Raw genomic sequence first — 24676 nt, 5'->3', positions numbered from 1 at the left:
AGGAAAACAGTTAGAAACTGTTATATCAGTTTCATATTTCAGAGTTACTTGAGGTAGATTCTTGTTTTAAAAGCAAAGTTACTCTACATGTGGTGCAGCTTACCTTATGATAGGAGCTCAAGATTTTAATCTTTTTAAGACCAATATTGTGCAGTTATGTCACTGCGTCCAAATGTCTTTTTGAACAAGAGATATGTCGTATCGGGTGAATGAACTGTGTAGAGACAAAATCCTTAATTTTGCATTTTGAGGATAACACACTTTCTTGACTAGAATTAGAGTAATGGTATATACAGTATATGAAAACCGACCATTTACATATTACCAACAATTAGTTGATTTACATACAACTAAGCTGTGTTCTTTTATAAATAAGTAAAAAAACTGGATATTTTTTTGATGCATTCCAATACTTTTTTTGATGAATGGATTTTTTTTTGGATATAAATACAACTAAGCTATGTTATTTTATAACTCAATATTGATATTTTCAGGGAGAAACACTGATAAAAACTAAATCCAATATGTTAAGCTTTCTATAAATAATTTTCCTTGTGCTCGATAAACTCAACTATATTTTGACAGAAAGAACCAATGAATAAAAACTTCTTAGACCGAAAGTAGCCTGAAGAATCATCAATGGTACATATGGCAGAATATATAATTAGATTAGACCAGCACCTATCAGATTATGCTAAAACATTAAACAAGACAATGCAAGAATCTAAAAGGCATCAAACTATAATATGAAGGAAGACACCAGTGTCACACATGTCCTAACACTTGCAAACATATGTAATTATTTTACTAGATTAAACCATCTTAAACATTATATGCACATATATGTATGACTCAAACTAAAATGAAATATGAAAAATGAAATTGGAATTGTATAATTATCAGCATTTGCATTCACCAGTCTCACTACATAAATCACGGTTCTCTTGGTTGCTGAAAAGTACAACTCAATTTGAACAACAAAGCAAGAAAATGGAACCATATACTATACCCTAGTAGTAGTAACAAGCTGTTACTGATGCAAAACACTTGCATAACTTTTGTATAATTGACATTTTTTCTGCAAAATGTCGCCTATAAATAATCAGTATCTATAACAAAAAAAAAAAAAAAATCATAAAATAAATAAAGACGCTAGAGCGCGGAGGATCCAATGTTATAATTAATATTATATCACACCACCATCTGCTAATGCTCCATGTACAAATGCTCTGGCAAAGACAGAACCGCGTCGGGATTATGGCACTGCAGTTGATCTTCAACACAATATTGATCAAATTCCATTGTTGGAGCATCCTTCACAAGAGAATTAACCCAAGATTCATGCCTTAAAAATACATCTGGATCGTCGAGGTTTAATGCTGAAGCTATTGATGAAGTGCTATTTCTGTTTCGAAAGCCGAAAGAATAAGATTTCCTCATTTTATTGAGTTCATTGCAGCGGATGGACCAGTCTAATTTTCCATCAGGCGAGCCCCAACCAGAGAAAGTAGAAGGCTCCATGGCAACTGAGGTAGCAGAAGGAAGATCAGAACTAAAGCTCGCCATGCTACTGCGCTCAATAAAGCTCTCGCTTTGCTTTGAGAAGGCATCTCCTCTGAATTGTGGTGATCCAATAACATTTGAATTGGTAAGATCAGAATGACAGCCCCAAAGTTGCTGGTTTGCGTTCTGATGCATCTGCATTGTGGTCGGAGATTGTATCGATGACCCGAAAAAGTTTTTAAAGTTAGTAGGATTCACTCTTTCAAGCCTATTTGAAGGGGATGAAAGACTGAGGCGATTCTCAAGTTCGAGAAATTCAACGTTATTTCCAGCATTCAGTGCAGTTTTCAATCTGTTTCTCGGCATCTGAAGGGTTGGGACTGCAGCATGAAGCTGAATCTGAGTCTGCCACGTGGTTCCAGCCACAGGCGATGATGCTGATGGAGTCAAAGGTGGCGTTGGCGCAGATTGTATCAAAGAAGACGGAGAGCTCAATGTGAAAGAATCCATTGAAGAAGCACTAGGTGAATTTGAATATGATGTAGGTGAAGGCAAAGCAGAACCAGTAGAAGCATACAACGGTCGAAGCTCCTCTGGTTTGTGAGCAAAAAAGCAAACCCTTCTGGTGCATCTGGTTCCATCCTTGCAAAGCCTTGTTCTATATTGAGCAGGATGAAGCCAGCATTCAAAAATACCGTGTGCATATTCACAAGCATCTCCTTTGCTGCATGATCCTTTCCGAAACTCGGGGCAAGGGACACAGGTGTAATGATATTTCCTTGGATCACGGCGCCTTGCGTTTTCCCCCGGGTGAACAAATGGACACTCGGTCCAATCATGAGAATAAGCCCTTGAACAAGGCTTCACTTTGAATGTAAACATTCTAAATTCATCTGTACTATATATCTCATTGTTTATGTCAGGTAGGGATGGATCAATCGGATAATCTTTCTTCTCAGTTCGAGGAGTACCTACATCGTGTTGCTGCTCCACCAATTGAAAACCTACTTGTTTAAGGAAATCATCATCATCAACATCATCTACGCCTTCTAGTATGGGTTGTAGTATCCTATTCCTTGAACCGAAGATACTACTAGATACCGAGACAAACAAGTCGTTGCACCAGTTATCATTCACATCAATGGAACTAACATCTGCAGATGCATCAAGCAAAAGCTTGATAATCTCGGCAGAAGCAGCAGAACATCCAGAAACAGCACAACGAAGAGCGGTAGCCCTATCTGAGCCGCACTCTCGGTTAACATCAACGCGACTGGTTCCGAGAATATAAGACAACACACCCTTGCTTCCAAATAAGGCAGCAACCATAAGAGGTGTCCTCTCTTCATATCCCATTTCCTTCGATCCAACCCTCCTTCCATACCATAATCCTACCTCATCGACTTCATGTTCGCCTTTTTCAACAGCATCTGTGAATGCCATTACGTCATCTTCGGCTGAAAACTCAAGCAAAGCTGAAATCTTATGATGAAGTTCTTCTTGTCTTCCATATTCATTTTCCTTAATCAAACCAGTTTGACAAGGTTTTCTATTCGCACCGTTGCACATGACTTATTATTTTATTACAGTTTGTTTATCTTTCTCCTTATACAGAATCTGCAAAATGAAAAGAGAAAACGTTTTTTTTAATATGATGCTAAACAAGAGAGAATTCTACATATTTAAAGCATAGAAAAATTCCCTTAAAAGATTTCAGTTTAATTAAACAATAAACAGAAAGGAATCAGATAGGGAAATAAAAGGATATAAATTCTGCTAAATTTGTTATTATTTGCAACAATGTCTCAAAAAAAACATAGCAACAAGTATTGGTTTAAATATTTAAATGTTTAATATTTTTGTCTATGCACAACCGTAATTATAAAACAAGCATAAACCTTTGTAACATAAAAAAAAAAAACCGAAAACCGTTGCACAACCTTATTAACCAAATAGCAAAAACAAGTTGTTACAACTTCCACAGTGAACGATAAAACCTGTTGCATTCTTGTATACACGCTTATGGTTATTTACATTAACATCCACAATCTTAAAAAGCAAATACAAACAATTCAGAACACACCTATTTGAGGAGATTTCTTATGAACCAAGCAAAAACATTGTAATCTTGAATACTTAAAAAGAACTATTTTACTTTGTCGGTCAAAAAGGCAAAGCCCACCCTGTTGAGTCATTCCTCATAGCTCCTTAGAGTGTGTTTGGATGAGGTGATTTGGAAATTTTAAGGAATTTAAAATTCTAGGCAATTTACCTCAAAGTATTTGAATTCCCTCATAACATTACATTCCCTCAACATTACATTACATTCCCCCATCCAAACAATGGAATTCACCTCAAAGTATTTGAATTCCCTCGTAACATTACATTCCCTCATAACAATGGAATTAGTGTTGGGAACAATCATTTTAATACTCTCTTGTTTAGTCTTGTAAGTTGTAACTACATATCATAGGCACCCTGACATAACAAAGTGAGTGTTAAAAATTTAGTCTCAAAGTGATTGTTCCTGGACACTAGTGTGTCATCAGTGCCATCTATTTTACCAATGGAGGTTAGGTCTAGCGAAAAGGGGCTAGACTTTCACAATGTGTCAAACCAAGTTTCGACTTCTGTTTGGGAGAGGCACTCGTATGATGGATAGTTGTATGGGAATGACGAATCGTTCCCGAAAAGGAATCTATTTATTCTCTTCCAATTGGATGGACCGTAGGTGCAATGATTTACTTCACGGGCGAGGTCTCTGGTTCAAGGTCTGGTGGAAGAAACACCTCTACGTAAAAAAAATAGCTAAAATAGTTTATCTTGATTTAATATAATTATTGATTTTATTTAAATATTTACTTTTTTTTATCAAAAATAAACATTTATTTTGGAATAAATGAGACTTTGAAGTGAAAAAAGAATAACCTCAATTTCTAGGAACATATAAAGTATAGTAAAAGAATATCTCATTTCTAGGAACATATATATCTAAAGGAGAAATGAAGTGGTCATCGATACCTACATCAATATTTGACGCATCAAGAACATTGTCATTAACATCGATGCGATTACCAAATAGAAGAAGTAAAATCACACCTTCAAAATAAATGATCCTCTGCTTCCGTCACACCTGTATGCCACACACAATTGGCTACATCTCTTCCACTAAAAAAATCCTCTTCTCGCAATATTACCTCGAGTTGGAAACCTGTATTGCATGAGCTGCCAACCTAAGGTTTAAACTTAATTTGCAGCCATACTCTCCCAATTTACTTTTAATCCCCTCCGCATAGTCCTATTTAAAGAAACTCTTAACAATAGTTTAGTGCAAAAAGCTGTGTAGAGACTTCACTGAAAATTGATCGGACGATTCAAGCTCCCAATTCCACCAATCATCTTTATTATTCAAAATAGGCCAACTGATAATCTCCACTAAGTTACCTCGCAACCCAACTTCCCATACAAAAAATACCTCCTTCATAACAAAATGTCACACACTATCTTCCCAAAAACCTATATCACCAACAAAACACGGCCTTTGTAAATACATTGAAAATAACCTAGGGTAACCTTTGCTAAGTGGTGTATTCAAAATCCAAGTATCATGGCAGAAGAGAGTTGATTCTACATTCAGGACGGATCCAGAAATTTCAATGTGTGGGGTCAAATAATGTTTATCATAATATTTATATAAAAAATATTTAAATTCAAAGCCAATAAAATGATAGGTTAAATATGTTTTTAGTTCCTACAAAATCATGAGCTTTCAAATCTAATTTTATTTAATTCTTAATGATAATTTCTTTATAGAGAAAATTTAGGGTGAGGGAATATAGTGTCCTAGTCGAAGGCGGTGAAATTTTAATGATAATTTCAGTCCTCTATAATATTGCAGTTTGTAGAATAATTCATATTTTGAAAACCTTTTACAAAAACTTAGATTTTTAGTCCTCAAAATAGTCCCTATAATATGTAAATAGAGACTCAAACTCAATAATTTTTTTTGAGAGACTAAACTTAAAAAATTCATAATTTTTTTTGAAAACTTAAGTGATAACATCATTATCATTAAACAAAAAATTAGAGATAACAAAAAATATACAATTTTAAATCGAAAATTGAACACCTTAATATCAAAGGATGATAATTACTCTCTCTATTGTTTGATTTCTTCCCTCATGTATTGACACTAAACTTTCATCTTTTACTTGCCACTTTCATTTTTTTTTTGGAGCATTTTCTTTTTATTTTAAAAACTAAAACACATACCCCAATTTTTGTTGTAATGCAAGACGAGTGGGATAGTAGTACTCCACGTGTCTCAAAATAATTGTCTCTTAACATTTTTCTATGTCCCAAAATAATTATCACTTTAGAATACTAATGTAGCATTTATTATTTTTCCTTATTACACCCTTATTTATTGAATTTCATCCAACTTAACCACTACACTGACCACAGTTAATAAGAATACTTTAATAGATGATACTAATTTTATCATTAAAATCAACACTATTAATTATTTTCTTAAAAACTATGCATTAACCTTAAACGAATTAATATTATTTTGAGACGGAGAGAGTAATTTGTTAACAAATATTATATTCTTAATTTACATGTATGCAATATTTCAATTCATCCTTTCCTGATAAAAATACATTCTATTTCGTTTGTGTTTTATGTATTAGGTGGTTATCCTTCAAAACTACTGTATTAAGTGTTATGTGGGGTCAACACAAAATTTCAAGTAGGGTCATCAAATGAAAATATCACATTTTGTGTTATAAAAAAACAATGGAGTGGGGCAGTTGACCCCAATTAGCTTGTTGTGCATCCGTGCCTATCTACATTTCTAATAATTTTAAGGGACTAAATATGTAATTTAGCCATTTTCTTAGCATAAAAGAAGAAACAAAAAACAATCCTGCCTCCACTCCCCCACCTTGCCAATTTCACACAAATCATTCCACCCAACTTAGGGAAATTTAACCAAAACCATTTGAAATCATTCCACCCCACCCCTCCCTCCCCAAGAAATCTTTGAAGAATTTGAAGCCCCACTTCAGCGCTTTGTATTTTCACCATCAGCTTCCAAATCCCCTATTGGCATCGTATAAGTTTAGAGATATAGAAGATTGGTATATGAGTCAATACCAATGATGAGAACCAGCCTCTCATCAAGGCTAATGAACCTATTTCTCCAACTACGAAGTCTTTTCTCTAAAACGTCAATGACCGACTTCCAAGTAGCAACCAGTTTAGGATTTTCCCCCATCAGGAGCCCAAGGTAAAAGAAGGGGATAGTTCCCACTTTACATTATTTAAAAAATCTCGAGACGGAAGGGGCATTTACTAGTTCCATAAATAACTTAAGGGTTATGTTAACTTATGCCATGTTAAGAATTCTATAAATAACAAATATTTATTTTGAGAAATTAATTTTAAATTTTTTGAAAAATATATTGGCACAATTTTCAATGTATAATTTCTATTTTTGATATCTTAACATGTGCTCTAAGACACAAGTTAGCATTTCCTATAACTAATATCCATCCTCTAAACTTATTAAATGAAATCTCAAAATCAAACAGGAGCCCAAAAATTTATGCACGTGGTTAGAATCATCATGCATAAATTCTTAAACTACATGCAAGCAAACCATTTTTCTCAAAGATCACATGAAAGTCTTCAAAAAAACTCTTCATAAACCATAATCAATGTCTAAAATGAACAATCCAGAACTTAAAATGCACATGCAAGGCTAAGTAGAGCCATGCAAGACTAAAATTATAAGCATAATTTGAAATGGTTGTTTGTTCCTAAACTTAACAAACTTAAAGCGGTCCTTGGAGCATTGCGATATGGAAGATAAGAAATACTAAAAACACTCTTTCTAGCACCGTCTCTAACACGCACTCTTCTATTGAGAGAAATCCAGGTGGATCTCGCCACTTTTTGTGTGATTCATTTCCAATATGTGGTACCCACTTATATTTAATCTAATAATAGTAAGTGTTAGAGAGAATGTTAGAAAGAGAGTGTTTATATCAAGATATAAGCGAAAAAAATTTCTCCCACCAAAGGCTTCGACATTCGGCTTTCAAGATGCGAGCTTAACTTTCAATGCTTCAGTGCTGGGAAGCACGGACAAAGACACGGACACCGGAAATGACACGGACACTGACACGCCGACACGATTAATAATAATTTGAGAAAATAACACAATTTAGCGTAGTCATAGGTGTCGTGTCAGTGTTGGAGTTAGACACCAACGCGTGTTCGACACCGGGACATCCCTAATTCGAAGAGTGTCCGTATTACACTTGATGGCTGCAAAAATCTTTAGGGTGCCCTTAATCCATTCCATCATAGAGCTCCTTCAGGATCAAAAGAATCGTTAAATGAGGATCATCATGAGTTGGTTTAGGCTTAAGCAATGCATCCAATAGCATCGTCACCACATCGTTTTGAGCTTTTCTGTTGTCAACCATTTTGTTCTAAACAAACGAAAGAATTAAAACTCATGCTATCCAAAATCCGTCCAGCATTCTAAGACTTAAGTACTTCAACATAATAAAGAAGATATTTAAAAAGAAAGTATGATAATATTAATAGGTTAAAATTGCGCTTTCTTACCACCAATTGATACTCAAAACATTTTTGAGTTGACGAAGACAAAAAACATTTTTGCACTTGCATGTCATTTGTGCAATAAAATATTAAATCTTTTTGGTCGTTTAGTTAACATGTCACTAGGGAATTCTTTATTTGGAGCATAACAAAAAGTAAATATTTGTTCCACGAGAAAGGAAAAAAAAAAGCAAATATTGTTGAAAACACATTTACCACCGATTGCAAATACAAAATTTTCCACCATAGAAAAATTAATTAGCCATTTGCCCACTTTAAAAGGCACCAAAATGAATATTTTACAGGACGTGTCAAGGCTTCCTCAATCATCAAACATAGCTAAGGAAATATTCGGTGTTGAAAGCACAATATTGATAGAAGGAATATTTTACGGTATTGATAGAAGGTGAGATAAATAAAAATGGATAGCTGACACATTCAAAACGAACTACCATTTTTATGGACAGCAGCACTTCATTAAAAATAGTTTAGCAATTGAGGACGGGTTTTGAACATCCGTCCATCGAAATTGAAGTTAGGGTACATGCAAACACTCTTACATTCAATTTAGTATGAGAGCAAAACGTGTGATGTATTGAAATGATAAAAATTGTGTATCTTGTTGGTGTTGAATGATACCTTTTATAAGCATTGGCAAAAGAGCCATTGTGGAGTCAATGGGAGTCTCTTATGATTGAAGCTTCACCAATGTTGTATCTCAGCGACCGTTCTTAGTCGTTGATGCGCTATAAAACAATGAAATCCAAATAAAATCATTTAGGCGTTTATTGGATGGAGACGATCCAATGTTGTTGGGTTGAATCTTTATGTATTTGGGTCTTGTATAATGAGGATTTTAGGCCTTGGGCCAATCTAGAATAGGATGTCACCCAAGTCATCAGTCTATAATTAAGAGTTAGGCTATTAATTTTCCATGTTATGCGTTTCTCACAAACTCTATTTTTTTCTTCTAAATTTACCCTTTGCTCGGAAAATAGAATCCGAACTGCAGTTCGGATTTTATTTGCCAAACATATTCTATATATAAGTTGAAATCATAAACTCCCGTCACTTCAACGGTTTCCATTTTTCCCTATCCAAACTTCTCTCTCATATCCCAAAATCTGAAAACCTAACATTGTGTGATTCTTGCTGATTTTTTTGCTCAAAAGCATTTTCAAACAACAAACTCGAGGTAAGATCTCATCCCTGGATTTATCTTTGTTTGCTTCGTTTTTTATTCATTGTGTCTGAACATGTTAGGACTATACTTGCCGAAACAAATTGCTCGTAGTTCGGCAAATATAATTCGAACCATTCCAATATATCTTGTTTTTGTTTACTTTGTTGATTTTATGTTTTAGGGAAGAAGAAGAATAAAAAACAAGTTGTTTGAAAAAGTTTTGTCACTTCACTTGTTGAATAAAAATTGATCACTTCACTTCTGATTCTCACCTGAAATTTCACCAACAATATTGGTTTTATTTTTCACATTCAAAGTAGTTATTTATACATCACCAGTTGTGGCTATTTTTGCTTAACAACTAACAGACTAGTAAAACTAACTAATTGTCACAACAGAAGTTGAAATATTCTATTATAATTGGCTAAATTGAATTACAACTCACAAAATTCGAATCCTAAATATCACTTATTTACTTTATAAGTGAATTTCTAACCACTAGACTATTTGAGAAAAAAATGACAAATTTGTTTGAATATATAATTTTATTTTATTTTGGCTTCACGAAGAGGCAATTTAAAAAAAGTTATTTACCCGTGGAATAGTTTTTATTTTTGACAGCATACCAGTGGAATAGTTTGCTACTTTTCATTTTAATTTAAAAATGACATCAAGTTGATGGCAACAATGAGTTTAGAACCTCTATAAATAAAACCAACAAACAATTCACATTTTCCAAATCATTTTATTTTCTTCCATTGGTTCAACCAACTCTCCATTAGCCAACTAACACATCACATTCCATATATGGAAAACCAAAACCCTCCTTTAGTTCAAACCTTAGATCCCGAAGCACCTGAAATTACTCCAACTAACCCTTCAGTCAAAACACGTTTTACAACCAAAGATGCAGTGCAGAAACTGAAAACCAACTTGGTTTTCCGTTCAAAATGGGCTGAATTAAATGGTGCCATGGGTGACCTTGGCACCTACATACCCATAGTGTTGGCTCTCACTCTAGCTAAGACCTCAACCTTGGTATACCACATTGATTTTCAACGGTATGTTATATTTTTTCCTGTTAATTAATGAATGAGAAATGAAGATCATGTACACTATTAATCTTCTGGTAGCATACTTTTGTTAAATGGGATTGAACCTCAATCTTAAAGCAAAAATTGGTGAGGGAAATTTAGAGAGGGAAAAGCAAAAAAGTGAAATCCTTCTCTAATTCCGTGACTAAATTTTGCGATCAAGGAATTTGCGAGGAATTTTAATTTTTTCCATCACTAATTTCCCTCTCTAATTTGTTTTTTCTGGTAGTGATCTTGGCGATGTGTGAGACTTCAATATCCACCCCACCTCATGTGTTAGTCATGTGTCTAATTTCCATGTTGTCATTCTTAACCCGACTATAAGAGAAAAGAGAGAACAAAAAACAACAAGAGGCTAAGATTCAATTAGAATGTAATTTACTAATTAACTACTTTGATACAACTTCAGTAATAACTACTCACTTGAGAATAAATAAATCCATGTAAACGATACATAAATTTTCACACATGCAATCAGAGCCGGTCAAATAATTTTGGGTTAAATAAGTAAATGACCTCCTTAAATATACCAACATTTGATTTTAGTCCCCTAGAATATTCTTTAGACTTTTGGTTGTTGCAAAATTTTCCATCCATGAAATTAGTCCCAACTTTTTAGTCAACTCATGTCTAACCTTCATATTTTTTAATGAAATTTTACATAAATTGGTAGAATATTATGAAAATCTCTCCCAAAAAAATTAGAATTTTTTAACAAAACATGAATTAAATGTGTATTTTTATGTTTTTGGTGCTAAAAAATTCATATTAAATTCATGTTTTGTTAAAAAGTTCTAATTTTTTTTGGAAAATATTGTCATAATTTTCTATCCATTTATAGAAAATTTCATTAAAAAATACGAAGGTTAGAGATGAGTCGAATAAAACGTAGGGACTAATTTTATGGATGAAAATTTTTGGAGGGATCAAAAACCTAAAAAATTTTTTAGGAGGACTAAAATCAAATGTTATACATTTAGAGAGACCATTTACATATTTAACCAGATAACTTTTAATGGTGAGTGTGACCTAAAACAAGTTTTTATTAATGGGGCATATTATAAGCATATGAGCATATTTTTATTTTTTTTTATAAAATCTAATGAAAAAGACTTTTAATTTGTTCCTTCAAAAAAAATAAAAAGACTTTTAATTTGTTGGTGCGCCTAAGCCCTAAAGCTAGGGCTTTCGTAGTTTTACCTTTGGATCGGCCATGCATGCAATCTCTTTTGCTGATGTAATCCATCTTACAGGTATCTACAACATCATCACTGGTATTAATTATGGGGTACCTATGCCTGTCCAGCCCATGAAGTCAATCGCCGCCTCGGCCTTATCAGACAAAGAATTTGGCATACCGGAAATCATGGCTGCTGGAATCATGACCGGCGGCGTGTTGTTCATTCTTGGCATCACAGGATTGATGAAGCTGGTTTACAAGTTTATTCCTTTACCTGTTGTAAGGGGAAGGTTTGTCATTTGCTTTAACTGCTGTTAAATATGTGAAGAAAGTGCAAGATCTTCCGAAGTCTAAAGCTTTGGGTGAAAGGCCTTGGTTAGGGTTAGATGGGTTGGTTCTAGCTATTGTTTGTACTTGTTTTATATCGATGAAATTAAATTTGGACCGACTTCAATAGAATTGGTGAAATTCACTAAACATTCATGGAAGAAAGGTTTTGTTAAAGGTGCAATTCCTCAACTTCCATTGTCAATTTTGAACTCTGTCATAGCTGTTTGTAAGTTATCAACAGATCTTTTTCCAGAAAAGGAATTTTCAGTTACTTCAATTTCAGTGACAGTTGGACTAATGAATTTAATCAGCTGTTGGTTTGGTTGTGTGCCGACTTGTCATGGTGCCGGTGGACTCGCAGGACAATATAAATTCGGTGGAAGAAGTGGCGGGTGTGTGGCACTTCTTGGTGCAGGAAAATTGGTATTGGGATTGTTGTTAGGAACTTCCTTGGCAAACATTTTAAAGATGTTTCCGGTCGGGATATTAGGAGTGTTGCTTTTGTTTGCTGGAATTGAACTTGCTATGTGTGCTAGAGACATGAATAGCAAAGAAGATTTCTTTGTGGCTCTTATTTCCACTGCTGTTTCAATGGTTGGATCAAGTGCATCATTTGGATTTTTAGTTGGAATGATTGTTTATATAATATTTAAGCTAAGGAGTTCCACAAAGGATGAACCATTTTCAACCATTTGGAATCAGAAAAGCCTCATCTAAATTTAAAAAATATGGTAATTTTTGGAGAGGTTTGAGTTTTTCTTTCTTGAATTTGTTTTTTATTTGTTGGTATTTCAAGTCAAATGAGGACTTGAATGTGTTCTAGTTCCAAGACTCTTTATATTATAATTGTAAAAAGTGAAGAGAATATATATATTTAGTTGTTGTTGGCTTTTGCTTTTTGTCCCTTGTATTGTGTATGCTATCGCACACACAAGGATTATACTCTCAATAATAGAACAATAATCTGATTCAGTTTCAAGAGTTTCTTACAAGATTTTTTTGTTATTCAATGAATTTTTTTTGTCCTGAAACTTCAGTTCACTAGACAAGGAAATAAACCAAAACTTAAGCACACAATATTATTTGAATCTAAAATTATAAATATATTTTTGGTGTTACCACTTGTCCGGTTATAAAGAATCCTATCTATCGGATGTGGAACTAAATCCCACCGAGTGTTGGCTGCTAATATGATGTAACTCATTAACCACTTGAGCCTAATTACTTGGTTAAAATTAGAAAGGTAGACTTTCTTGAAGTAAAATTCTTCACTAATAAATCTAGTCAAAAATCTCATAAAAAAGAATAATAGTATTATCTCAAGTATCCTGCATAACTTTTGTATTATAAACATTTTACAATATTTTCTACAAAATGTCACCTAAATATATATAAAAGAAAGAACATGTAATATATACACTAGTCAAGAGAAGCACAGAGGATCCAATGTCAAAGTTAGCATTCACACCACCATTTGCTCCGGCTTCATGTAAAATTGCTCCGGCTAAGACGGAACCGCACCCAGATTATGAAATTGCATTTGATCTTGAACAAAATATTCATCAAATTCAATTGCTGGAGCATCATCCTTCACAAGTGAATTAACCCCAGTTTCTTGCCTTAAAAAAATATCAGGATCATCAACATTTGATGCAACCACCATTGTTGAAGTGCTACTTCTGTTTCGAAAGCCGAAAGAATAAGATTTCCTCATTTTATTGAGTTCATCGCCGCGGATGGACCAGTCTAATTTTCCATCAGGGGAGCCCCAACCAGAGAATTTAGAAGAATCCATAGCAAGTGAGGTAGCACAAGGACTTAAAGCTTGCCACGCTGGTGCGCTCAATAAAGCTCTCGCTCCGCTTTGTGATGGCATCAACTCTTAATTGTGGTGATCCAATAACATTTGAATTGGTAAGATCAGAAGGATAGCCCCAGAGTTGATGGTTCGTGTTCTGATGCGACTGCATTGGTGTCGGAGATTGTGTTGATGACCCGAAAATGTTTTCAAGGTTAGCGGGATTAACTCCTGCAAGCCTATTTGAAGGAGATGAAAGACTTGTCACCTCTCCCGTCATTAACTTCCGCATAAGGAGATTTTCATGTTCGATAAATTCAATGTTATCTACAGCATTCAGTGCAGTTTTCAATCTGTTTCTTGGCATCTGAAGAGCTGGGACTACAGTATGAAGCCGAGTCTGAGTCGGCCACATGGTTCCAGCCGTAGGCAATGATGCTGCAGATGGAGTCAAAGGTGGCGGCGATGCAGATTGTGTCAAATAAGACGGAGAGCTCAATGTGAAATAATCCGATGAAGAAGAACTAGGTGAATTCGAATATGATGTAGGTGAAGGCAAAGAAGAACCGGTAGAAACATACAACGGTCGAAGCTCATCTGGTTTGTGAGCGAAAAAGCAAACCCTCCTTGTACGCCCGATTCCATCCGTGCAAAGCCTTGTTCTGTATTGAGCAGGATGAAGCCAACATTAAAAAATACCATGTGCATATTTACAAGCATCTCCTTTGCTGCATGATCCCTTCCGAAAGTCGGGGCAAGGGACACAGGTATAATGATATTTCCTTGGATCACGGCGCTTTGCATTTTCCCCTGGATGAACAAAGGGACACTCGGTCCAATCATGAGAATAAGCCCTTGAACAAGGCTTCACTTTGAATGTAAACATCCTAAATTCATTTGTACTATATATCCCATTATTTATCTCAGGAAGGGATCGATCAATCGGATAATCTTTCTTCTCAGTGTGAGGTGTACCTGCATCTTGTAGCAGCTTCACCATTTGGAAACCTGCTTCCTTAAGAATATTGTCAGTGTCATCAACATAAAAGTCATCTTCACTGGTTGAACCGAAGATATTATTAGACACCGAGACAATCAAACCGGTTGCCATTCGCAACAACAGAACTACCATTTGTAGATGCATCAAGCAAAAGCTTGATAACCTCAGCAGAAGTGGCAGAACAACCAGAAACAGCACAATGAAGAGCAGTAGCCTTATCTGAGCCGCATACTCGGTTAACATCTACACGACCGGTTCCAATAATATAAGACAGGACACCCTTGCTTCCAAATAAGGCAGAAACCATAAGAGGTGTCCTCTCTTCATATCCCATTTCCTTCGATCCAACCCTCCTTCCATACCTTAACCCTACCTCATCAACATCATGTTCGCCTTTTTCAACAACATCTGTGAAAGCCATTACATCATCTTTGGCTGAAAACTCAGCAAGGCTGAAATTTTATGATGAAGTTCTTCTTGTCTTCCATATTCAGTTTCCCTAATCAAACTAGTTTGACAATGTTTTCCAATCGCACTGTTGCATATGACTTTTATTTTATCTCAGTTTGTTTGTCTTCCTCTCTATTACTATGCAGAATCTGCAAAATCAGAAGAGAAAACATGTTTCAATATGATACTAAACCAGAGAGAATTATTCATATTTAAAGCATAGAAAAATTCGTTTATAAGATTTCAGTTTATTCAATAATAAACAGAAAAGAATCAGATAGGGAAATGAAAAGAGACAGATTCTGCTAAATTTGTTGGGAAATCATCAATCCCAGAAAAGTTGCAACAAGTATTGGTTTAATTTTTAAATGTTCAGTATCTTTGTTTGTGCACAACGATAATTCTAAAAATAAACATAAACATTAGTAACAGAAAAAAGAAAAGAAATAAATAAAGTTGTAACAATAACCTTATTAACCAAACAGCAAAAACAACCTGTATATCTTCTAGAGTGAAAGAGAGAGCATATGGTTGTTTTAGCATAACATTCTGTAAAAAAAAAAAAAACTTTAACATAACCACTCACTAATACAATTCTTAATGTAAACGAGTGTCTCCAGGACATTGCTTAAGAAAGTGGTGTAATTATTACATTAACAAAAGTAACAATTAGTGTTTGCACAACAAAATTGTCTTTAATAGAATCTTTAACCAATACTTAGAGAACTCGTAAACAAGACTTTTTTAAGTATTACCATTTTCATCTCTATATATAAGACCATTTTGCAAAATATAATAGTTTTTTAAAATTTAAAATGCATTAATTAACTTTTTAGAGAAATACCTCTAATTAAATGAGAGAATTAACCAAGCAATTGGACTCAAATAGTTAATGAACTCCACCAAGGATGAATTGTTCAAAAGAACCTGGGTTCGATTTCTAAGTAGAACAGTTTTTGGTCAAACTTTACTTAACTCTCGATCGAACTCTGAATTATTGGAGCCTCTTTTCCCTAAAAACTGAAGGGTCAACACCAAAAAGAAAAATGAGGAGAATTTAAAAATCAATTCTATGGGCCAAAGTTGTCATGGGAACTGGAAAGTATCTTGGACACAAGGCATAATTGAAGTGTTATCATTGTGCTATGATGTAGGGTCCTTTTGACACAATTTTGGTGCATACAATCGTCATTTCATCACTAGAAATATAGTGCCATGATCTAGGAGCATCGTGATGAGATCAATATATGACATGTTTCAGATCATATTTTTCGAATGGTTAAAATATTGTTTTGAAAAGCATAATCCAAAACATGGATCCACAGGAGTATGCAATTGTTGATGGAAGCTGAAATTAGACGTGGTTGACAATTAACATTGAGGAGGAACATTGTTCCTCAATTGTAGATTCCCTAAATACTCTAGTATGGTGTTAGGTGCAACTGTTTTTTGGGTTGAAGCTACAATAAGAAATGTATAAATAAAAGCAGAAAGATAAAGCAATGAATTTGAAAAAATAAGCTTGCTTGATTGATTAGATGTTCCAATTACGGTGTATGGACAAAGTGTTTATAGTGTGACTATTTCGTATTAGCCATACGACGTGACCACACTAGTGTTGCATGATAACTCCTTTGGTACTGGAATCATGGTGCCCTGTGTGCTTCAACTTCATCTCCTCAGCGTGATCTGTTGACAAGGTCTCTTTGTCCGCAACTCCACTATAGATTTTGTCTCTTCTCACATTCCTCTAAATGATTATTGCTATTGAGAGCAAAGATCATGGATAATGTGTCATTGTCTAGCCTCACTATGCTTCTGACTCAGTTTTGAGCCTTTAACGACTCACGTTCTGAGTAGTGGCCTTGACAAATAATCAGCTCCCTCACCTGGCTGCTCTAGCATAACATATCCTTCACTCGGCTAAGGGGTTTCCTCGCCTGATTGCTCAATCGTTGATTTGCCGAATTTGGCTAATAGGATAATTTATTTTTAGGTGTAACCAAATGCCCCCTACATTGTATCATTGGTTGATTCTTGAGAAATGATTACACATAGTTCATCGCAGATGAGCGTGAATAGTATCACCATTGCACTGTAAAGTAAGAAATTGAACAATCTTACGTCTTCTTTACTTCGGCCAACCAACTGCCATAATTATTTTCCCTGCATTTTGCCTATTACTCTTCCCAATAGTCAGCTTGATTTTCTCAAGAAGATGATACACTTATCACTTACACTTCATCACCTATATAAGCATAGCCGACCCTTTCAATCGTACCTGACTACCCTTTTTTGATCAACCATGTTCCTAGATCCTCCTCGTTTGTTCAAACTTTAGGGACAATACAACAAACCTTCCATGACAGAGAAATTTAAACCAGCAAATTCTCCTTCTCCAACCCCACTTGGTTCAATGGGGATACAACATCATGCTCTTACTCCAATCCAGGTGAATTGTTTCTGCGAAAAGAATCTTTTCCTCCTTTTTTAACTCATTATAATGATCCTTCACTTCGTTTGAATATAAAATATTCATAAGTGAGGCATTAAATTTTTCATTCCATCAGAATAATCAGGAGAACTGGTGAAGATTATACATTCTTTTACCATAAGAAATCACATCACAATGATCACCACAAAAAGAAAAAAATCATGGGATTAATTAGCCTTAAAATGCTATAACTACCAAATGATATATACCCTACAAGCTACATTATACAAATAATTACATTACAATACATATAGTGATCAAAAATTTAGTTCACGTTAATTCTAGCTGGAAGGCATACTCCTGTAGCTTGCTCTTCCACAAAAATGCTTTCACATTTAACCAATTTCATTACATATTCAGCTACATTGCGATACTTTTTTTGTGCCTCGACAAAGCTGTTTCCGAGAACATGTTCAATCCAATCTTCCACTGCTTTTTTCTTGTCTGATAGCCAAGCAGCTGCAAGTATCTCTGACATGACCTCGTAATCAATTTCCAGCACAAAATTTGATCCAAATGGTGTTTGAAATTGTTTGTCAATGTGTTCGATTACTTGCTCAGCAAGTAAATCAAAATTGAATGGCTTAAAAACCACTTTTCCATCAATTTGTGCAAGGAAATCATTTAACCATGTTTCATGATTTTGAACTACAGATTCATTTTCACAATCACCATCCTCCGCTTCCTCTTCTAGAGGCATATTCAAATCCAGATACGACCGTGACGCCTCTTTGTTATGTTTCATTGTCTTGCTAGTTACTTTTTCATTGGAATCACTGCTTTCAGTTTCACAGAGCTTTCTTTTATTCAGAAATGCTCCATTTCTCTTTGAAACCCTCACGTTTTTGCTACTGCTTCTAAAGACATCCTCAGAAGCATGTCCAAGTGATAGTTCAATTTGACATCTTTTAGCTTCAAGGATTCTTTCCTCGGGAAATATCTTTGGTTCCTTTTCCATATCAAAAAAGCCGCCAACTTTGAACACAGAAGAGGTCACAACAAATATTGAATTGTTGATGCTGATTTCCCTACCATGTGAGTATGGAAATTTACCTGTTCTTATTGCTTGTAACAAACTATTCTGCACAATTAAATCAGCTTTATCGATATTTTCAAGAAACACAACCGAACGTGGCTTTTTACTCAACTCGCCAGCAATATAATCCACGACTGTCTTCCTCCTAAGCACATCGTGACATTCGAAAATCGAGTTCAATGGTTGAAACGTGTCCTTAGAGCTTAAATCCACTGAGATTAAGCATTGTTTGCTTCCAAATAGAGTTTCTGCAAGTACTGAAGCAATTTTTCTTTTTCCGACTCTATCTGGCCCAAGAAAAGAAAACCATGTGTCGGCTCTAACATTTGATCCACTGCGCTTTCCGTCGCCTGATCTACAAAGTGTCATAATATTGATGATAGAATATATTGCCTCATCTTGCCACCAAACTTTTTCGATAAGAAGTTTGTAAAGTGACTTGAAATCAACCATTTCAAATTTTCCGTCGGAATTATGACCTGAGTAGGAAGAGGATCTAGCAATTTGGTTTGAAGTACTCTCATTCATAGCATCAAAATCAGTCGAAAGAGAATCCGACAAGTGCTGAAGATGCTTCTTATGATCACTTAGTTTCGGGGTATCTGGCTCATGAGTAACCGGTGTATATGTCGTTCCCAAAACCAAATCTGTGGTGATGGGATTAAGGGACATAGATGACTTGTGGTTAAGGAAAGGATTTTGTACATCGAATTTTGAAACTTTCGGTACATGTTCAGCTTTATCTTTGGCACTAAGAGTAGTATCAAAAGGTTGTGAAAATGGTAACATCTGTTTGGATGGAAATGGAGTTTGTAACTCTTTAGACATGTAGGGAATTGGATTAGAACAGTGGATTTCATTAAGGCTGCTAGTTCCTCTACCGAATCGAAACCCCTCGTGGAATGGAGCTTGGAACCCTGTTAATGTTTGGGAAATATTGATTTCAGGTAATGGTTTGTTTTGATGAAGATGTTGACAGATATCACTCCATTTCCTCTGCAATCCGAAGATCTTAGCATTCAAACTTGTGTTATCTTCATTGGTCTGCACATGATGAAATTCATTGTTAAATAAATAGTACAGCCACAAACTGAAACAATGAAGTATGGCACATTATGCAAAAAACGATTAGTAACAATAATGTTAATCAAGAGAGAAACAAAGAGAGAAAACAAATGGCTAAACGGATTTGGATTTCGGCATTCACGCAATCAAGCATTTACATTAGTATTTCTTGATAAAATGTTAAAGAATCAAATAACTTTTGAATATGTTCTACATGAGTTTTCTTATGAGAAAAAAAGTTATGACTTTTTCATTTTCCAATATTAATCTCAAAGGAAGTCCTTAAATATCTTGTGTAGGCAGGCAGTGACAACTAGAAAGCAATTATGGAAGTGGTGCTAAACATTAGAATTTATCTATTGACATGTTCATAAGCTGTTTTCAGCTTACTTCCATAAGTTCTCCAAGATAGCTTATGAAAATAGCTTATACATAAAATATGCCAAAAGTATATATCATAAACAATACTAAATAGGAAATATTTTGGCTTTATGGAAGTGCCACTGCCTAGAGGTAAACCTGGGTCCACTGATTGCATTATTTGCATTTGTATATTGTAGGACCAAAGTACACATGGAAATATAAAAAATGTATAGTCCTAATCAACTTTCAGAAACATCACCAGATTAGTTCAGTAGGCATATCTTTGGTATAGGCATAGGCATTCAAGATGACAAATCACTATATTGCTACTTTCATTCTTACTAAGGAAAATGCATTTTTTTTTACTTTTACCATATTAGGCCAGAAGCATTATTGCAGCTTACCTCTGACTAAATTATTTTAGTGGGTCAGAACAGCAATTGTCTCACAATTAATGTTGCAATTATGTGTGTGAGCATGTGAGTGTCACTGCATGCAATTAAAAATGAAACATAATGTTAGGTGATCATAACATTAACGCACCTTTGCCAAACCTAATCCTCTATCTGAATCCACATTAACCTTTTGTAACCAAGGTAAACTTGTTGATGATGAAGAAGAAGGTCCTACATTCACATAATTATCAGCAACTTCTTGTTCATACTTTTTATTGCATGTGTCACAAAGAGTTAAAGATGATGGATTTGGATTTCTGAAATCAGAAGGTGTGGAAAAGAAGCCACCAAATGGAACAAAAGACCCCATTAAGCTGCAAATTAAATAATGAACATGGAACTTTTAGATTCAGTAGACACCAAACTGTCAGAAGCTAAGGTGCATATGAAGAGTTAGACTTTAAGAATCATCTAACCCAATAAAAGTAAAAACATATATCATCAACCAAAAGTAAATATATTCCAAGCAATATATATACTACATCATAATAGGCTATAGAATTTGATAGGTCAACATTGAATATAGGTTGTGTGTAGTCGCGACCCCTGATTACACGCAATCAACTACTACACATTTGGACTGCTCGATCAAGATCAGATAATCCAAATTTCATATTCAGTATTTTAGATTTTTTTGTAAAAAAATAAATCAAAGTATGCATTGAAATTTGGATTGTGATCTTGATCGGACCGCACAAAACTACATTCATAACACCAAAAAAGAAGAGGTGGGTCAGGGGTACAGAAAAAGAAGAAGCATTTATCAAAAGACTGCAGGTAGAAATAACACTAATGGCTCATGTGATGACACAAACAGATCAATAACAGCACAATCACAAATATCTATAGCATCCATTAGAGCAATACTTTAACAATTCAGATTAACTTGTTCCCAGATAATAGAACATTGCAGCAAAACAATGGCAAGTAAATAATTTGTCTCAAAAACCAAAACCAATTGAATGGAATCATGACCCTTATTAAATTATGCTCTTAATTCATAGAAAAGAAAAAGGTTATAGAAAGTTCCAGGAGTCAGATTATAATTCAATATTCATAATATAAAATTACTCCTTCCTTTCTCTATGCACAATAACCAAGCAAACAGCTTTAGAGTGATAAAGAAGAGTTGGAAAGCAACCAAAGACAAAACCATCTGAATAATTTAGAACATTAAAAACCACAAAACAAGTTAAAGACAAGAACACATAACTTAATAGCCAATGATCAAATTGACATGTCAAAAAATTTATTCACAAAAAAACTATATGTTACACACAAATCTAAACAAATACCAATATCATATAACACTTCTTTTTCATGTATATAATATACTATATAGTTCTTGATATTTCTATAGAACTATGTAATATATATTATATGGTATGTATTATATAATATAGTATTATTAAAACTGAAAGTGCATGAACACACACCCTATGACAAAAAAACAAACATAGGTCAAGACAAGTACAAACCAGAACCAATAAGGAAACAGAAAAGGAAAGAAAAAAGAGAAACATACCTGGATTTAGAGTATAGTCCTTCCATAGAAGGAGTAGCAGATGTCACAGGTAAAACATGCAAATCCAAATCTTTTTCAACATTAGGGAACAACCTCAAAAACTTAGTATAAACATCACAATTTCCTGCTACACCCACCAACCAAATCTTCCCACCATAAACCTCCAACAACCTTGTTAACCTTGAAACAACAAACACAACACCATCATCAATAACATCATCATCGTTATTGTTCTTCACAAAAACCTCAATCTCCCCAAAACTTAGAACAACACCAGTACATAAACTTTGTTCAACTAAATGACCCACTTCATCAAATCTCAACCCCATCTTCTCCTCACTCCCATTTCCAATAACAAACTCAAAAATTTCATTCTCAATAGAAACTACTTTTAACCCATCAAGCTCAGTAGGTAAAAAACCAACTTTTCCACTTTGAGCTAACTCTATAAACCTTTTTAAAGCGGTTTTTGCATAAACACCCATCAAAAGAGGATTTCTCTTACTCCCACTCTTCCCAGATAAAACATCAACAACCCTTCTTGAATTCTCATCGAACCGAACCGTTTCAAACCGGTCCGGTTCAATATTACATAAAAAAACCGGAGGAGGAGAACGGTGAAAGAATCTAGAAGATGGTGGTGGTGGCGGCGGTGGTGGTTGAAGTAAAGCAAACTTAACATCATAGCTACGAAAACCAGCTTCTGCAAAAACCCTACTCACTATAGGATCATCAAGAATAGAGAGAATGAAATGCTTCAACTCAACTTTCAAAAACGACGCAGTTTGATTCTGGTTTTGTTGCTGTTGCTGCATTATCTGTAGTAAATGGAAGCTATCTGGATGACGACGTTGGTTTGCTTGAGAGCGTTTAATGGCTGCCATGAGAGAGTTTGACACCGGTGGGCCGCCGTCATCGCCGGAGGAGACGGCGGCGGTGGTTTTTGTTGTGGGGAGACGGTCGAGGGAGACTCCGACAGAGAGTTCTAGGGCACGGAAGTGGAGACGAGGAGAGTAAGGGAAGGTGGTGGCGCGTGAGCATGAGCAGGCGGCGCGTAGAGTATTGGAGGGGAGAGAAAGTAAAGCGGAGATAGCGTGGAGAGAGGTTGTTTGAGGGTGGCTACGTCTACGCGCTACGGAGACTGCTTCGTCGAGAGCACGCGCTGCTTCGTCAGTTAAACATTGGCGCGCTGTGCTAACCGGCGTCGGCATCACCGGCAAGCATATATTCAAAATTATAAAAATAGATATAATTTATTATTTGATATTGAAGTTGAGGTTTTTTTTTTTTTAGTGAGGTGATAAAAATGATAAATAATTGAAGGGTTTTTTGTTTTGGTTTAGCTTAGTTATTGAAGTTGAATACAACGCAATTATTAATGCAAGTGAGTGTGTTTGGGTATGGGAAAAAATTTAGTGAGAGGAAGAGAAAGTGAGAAGGATGAAGATGGTGAAGAGAAGGATGGATTTTTTGGGAGAGGATTATGATTTTTTGGGAGAGGGTTAATGTTAATATGATGATGGGGTGGATTGTTTGAAGTGGGGCCCTTGTTATGTTCAATGGTGGGCATAGATTCTCTGTTGAAGAAAAGAAAGGAGTGAATTCAAGAGGTTTAATCATGAATTATTTACCAAGAAAAATATATTTTGGCAAGAAATTTGATAGTATCTATCAAGTTTTGAAGTCAATTTTCCCGGAAAAAAATAGTTTTGAAGTCAATCAATATGATTAACTTAGTTTAAGGGTGTTTTTGATTGACTAATAAATATATCTTCCTGTCACTATTATAAGGTCACTATTATAAGCAAAACTTTGCATTTTATATTCATTCATTAAATGATGTATGTGGTCTATAATGTGACCGAAGGACTTATGGGATTGAGTAATATTTTTTTTTTCAAAAAATAACAAAATATTCTTTACTTAATCATCGGACATGAATTCAGTTTTCTAAGGTGAATAAATGGCTCAAACGATATGAGTTAAAAGTGTTAAGTAGCTCAATTGATATGAGTTAAAAGTGTTTTAGGTTTTTGGTTCAAACAGGAACAAATAAATAAATATAACCGAAAAACTAACTACCATCATTTATCACTAAGGGTGTGTTTGGAGAGTTAAGCAATTATTTAATTTGTGTTTAAATCTAAACTTGTGTTTAAATATAACCGAAAAACCTAAAAAAACAATTATTTAATTTGTTTTTTGAGAGAAGCAATTATTTAATTTATGTTTAAATATAAACTTGAAAAATGTAATTATTAATGTTGAAAATTATGGTTTTTGATGATTAAAGAGTTGTAAGAATTTCATATGTTTTTAATCATTCTCGTTCGTCGAATTTGTCTATTAAAATAAGGCAACACATAACAAATTAATTGAGCTTAAATGATTAATGAATTCTATCAGAAATGAATTATTCAAGAACTTAAATTCGATTCATAAATACAATAACTTTTTATCAAATTTTATTTACCTCTCAATGGAATTTTAATTATTATAGTTTTTTTTTATGAGAACTTGAAGGTTAACACCAAAAAAAAAGTGCAGCTCATATTTTCTTTTTCTTT

At 34.6% G+C, this 24676-nt stretch overlaps 1 protein-coding gene and 3 pseudogenes across 2 annotated transcripts; 1 reads left to right on the top strand and 3 right to left on the bottom strand.

The window, feature by feature from the left end:
* Positions 1–865: 865 nt before the first annotated feature.
* On the bottom strand, positions 866–3072 carry LOC146939040 (zinc finger CCCH domain-containing protein 66-like; annotated as a pseudogene).
* Positions 3073–10069: 6997 nt separating this feature from the next.
* LOC146939039 (molybdate transporter 1-like) lies at positions 10070–12902 on the top strand (annotated as a pseudogene). Its single transcript, XR_015031530.1, has 2 exons — positions 10070–10380; positions 11667–12902. The product of XR_015031530.1 is annotated as a molybdate transporter 1-like (transcript).
* Positions 12903–13256: 354 nt separating this feature from the next.
* On the bottom strand, positions 13257–17535 carry LOC146939038 (zinc finger CCCH domain-containing protein 66 pseudogene; annotated as a pseudogene).
* A 221-nt stretch (positions 17536–17756) lies between these two features.
* LOC146939037 (protein SMAX1-LIKE 7-like) lies at positions 17757–23594 on the bottom strand. Its single transcript, XM_085752843.1, has 3 exons — positions 22110–23594; positions 20673–20898; positions 17757–19745 (listed from the first exon to the last, which is right to left on the bottom strand). The coding sequence occupies exons 1-3, from the start codon at positions 23318–23320 to the stop codon at positions 17931–17933; spliced, it is 3252 nt and encodes a 1083-aa protein (XP_085608969.1). The 5' UTR covers positions 23321–23594; the 3' UTR covers positions 17757–17930.
* Between the last annotated feature and the right edge of the window lie 1082 nt (positions 23595–24676).

The sequence above is a fragment of the Medicago sativa genome, chromosome 3, assembly GCF_051527215.1.
Source record: "Medicago sativa cultivar Bolivia chromosome 3, Bolivia_mono, whole genome shotgun sequence".
In the NCBI taxonomy this organism is placed as follows: domain Eukaryota; kingdom Viridiplantae; phylum Streptophyta; class Magnoliopsida; order Fabales; family Fabaceae; genus Medicago; species Medicago sativa.
The sequence above is the reverse complement of the archived record's forward strand: the minus strand, read 5'-3'. Positions and strand labels throughout refer to the sequence as shown.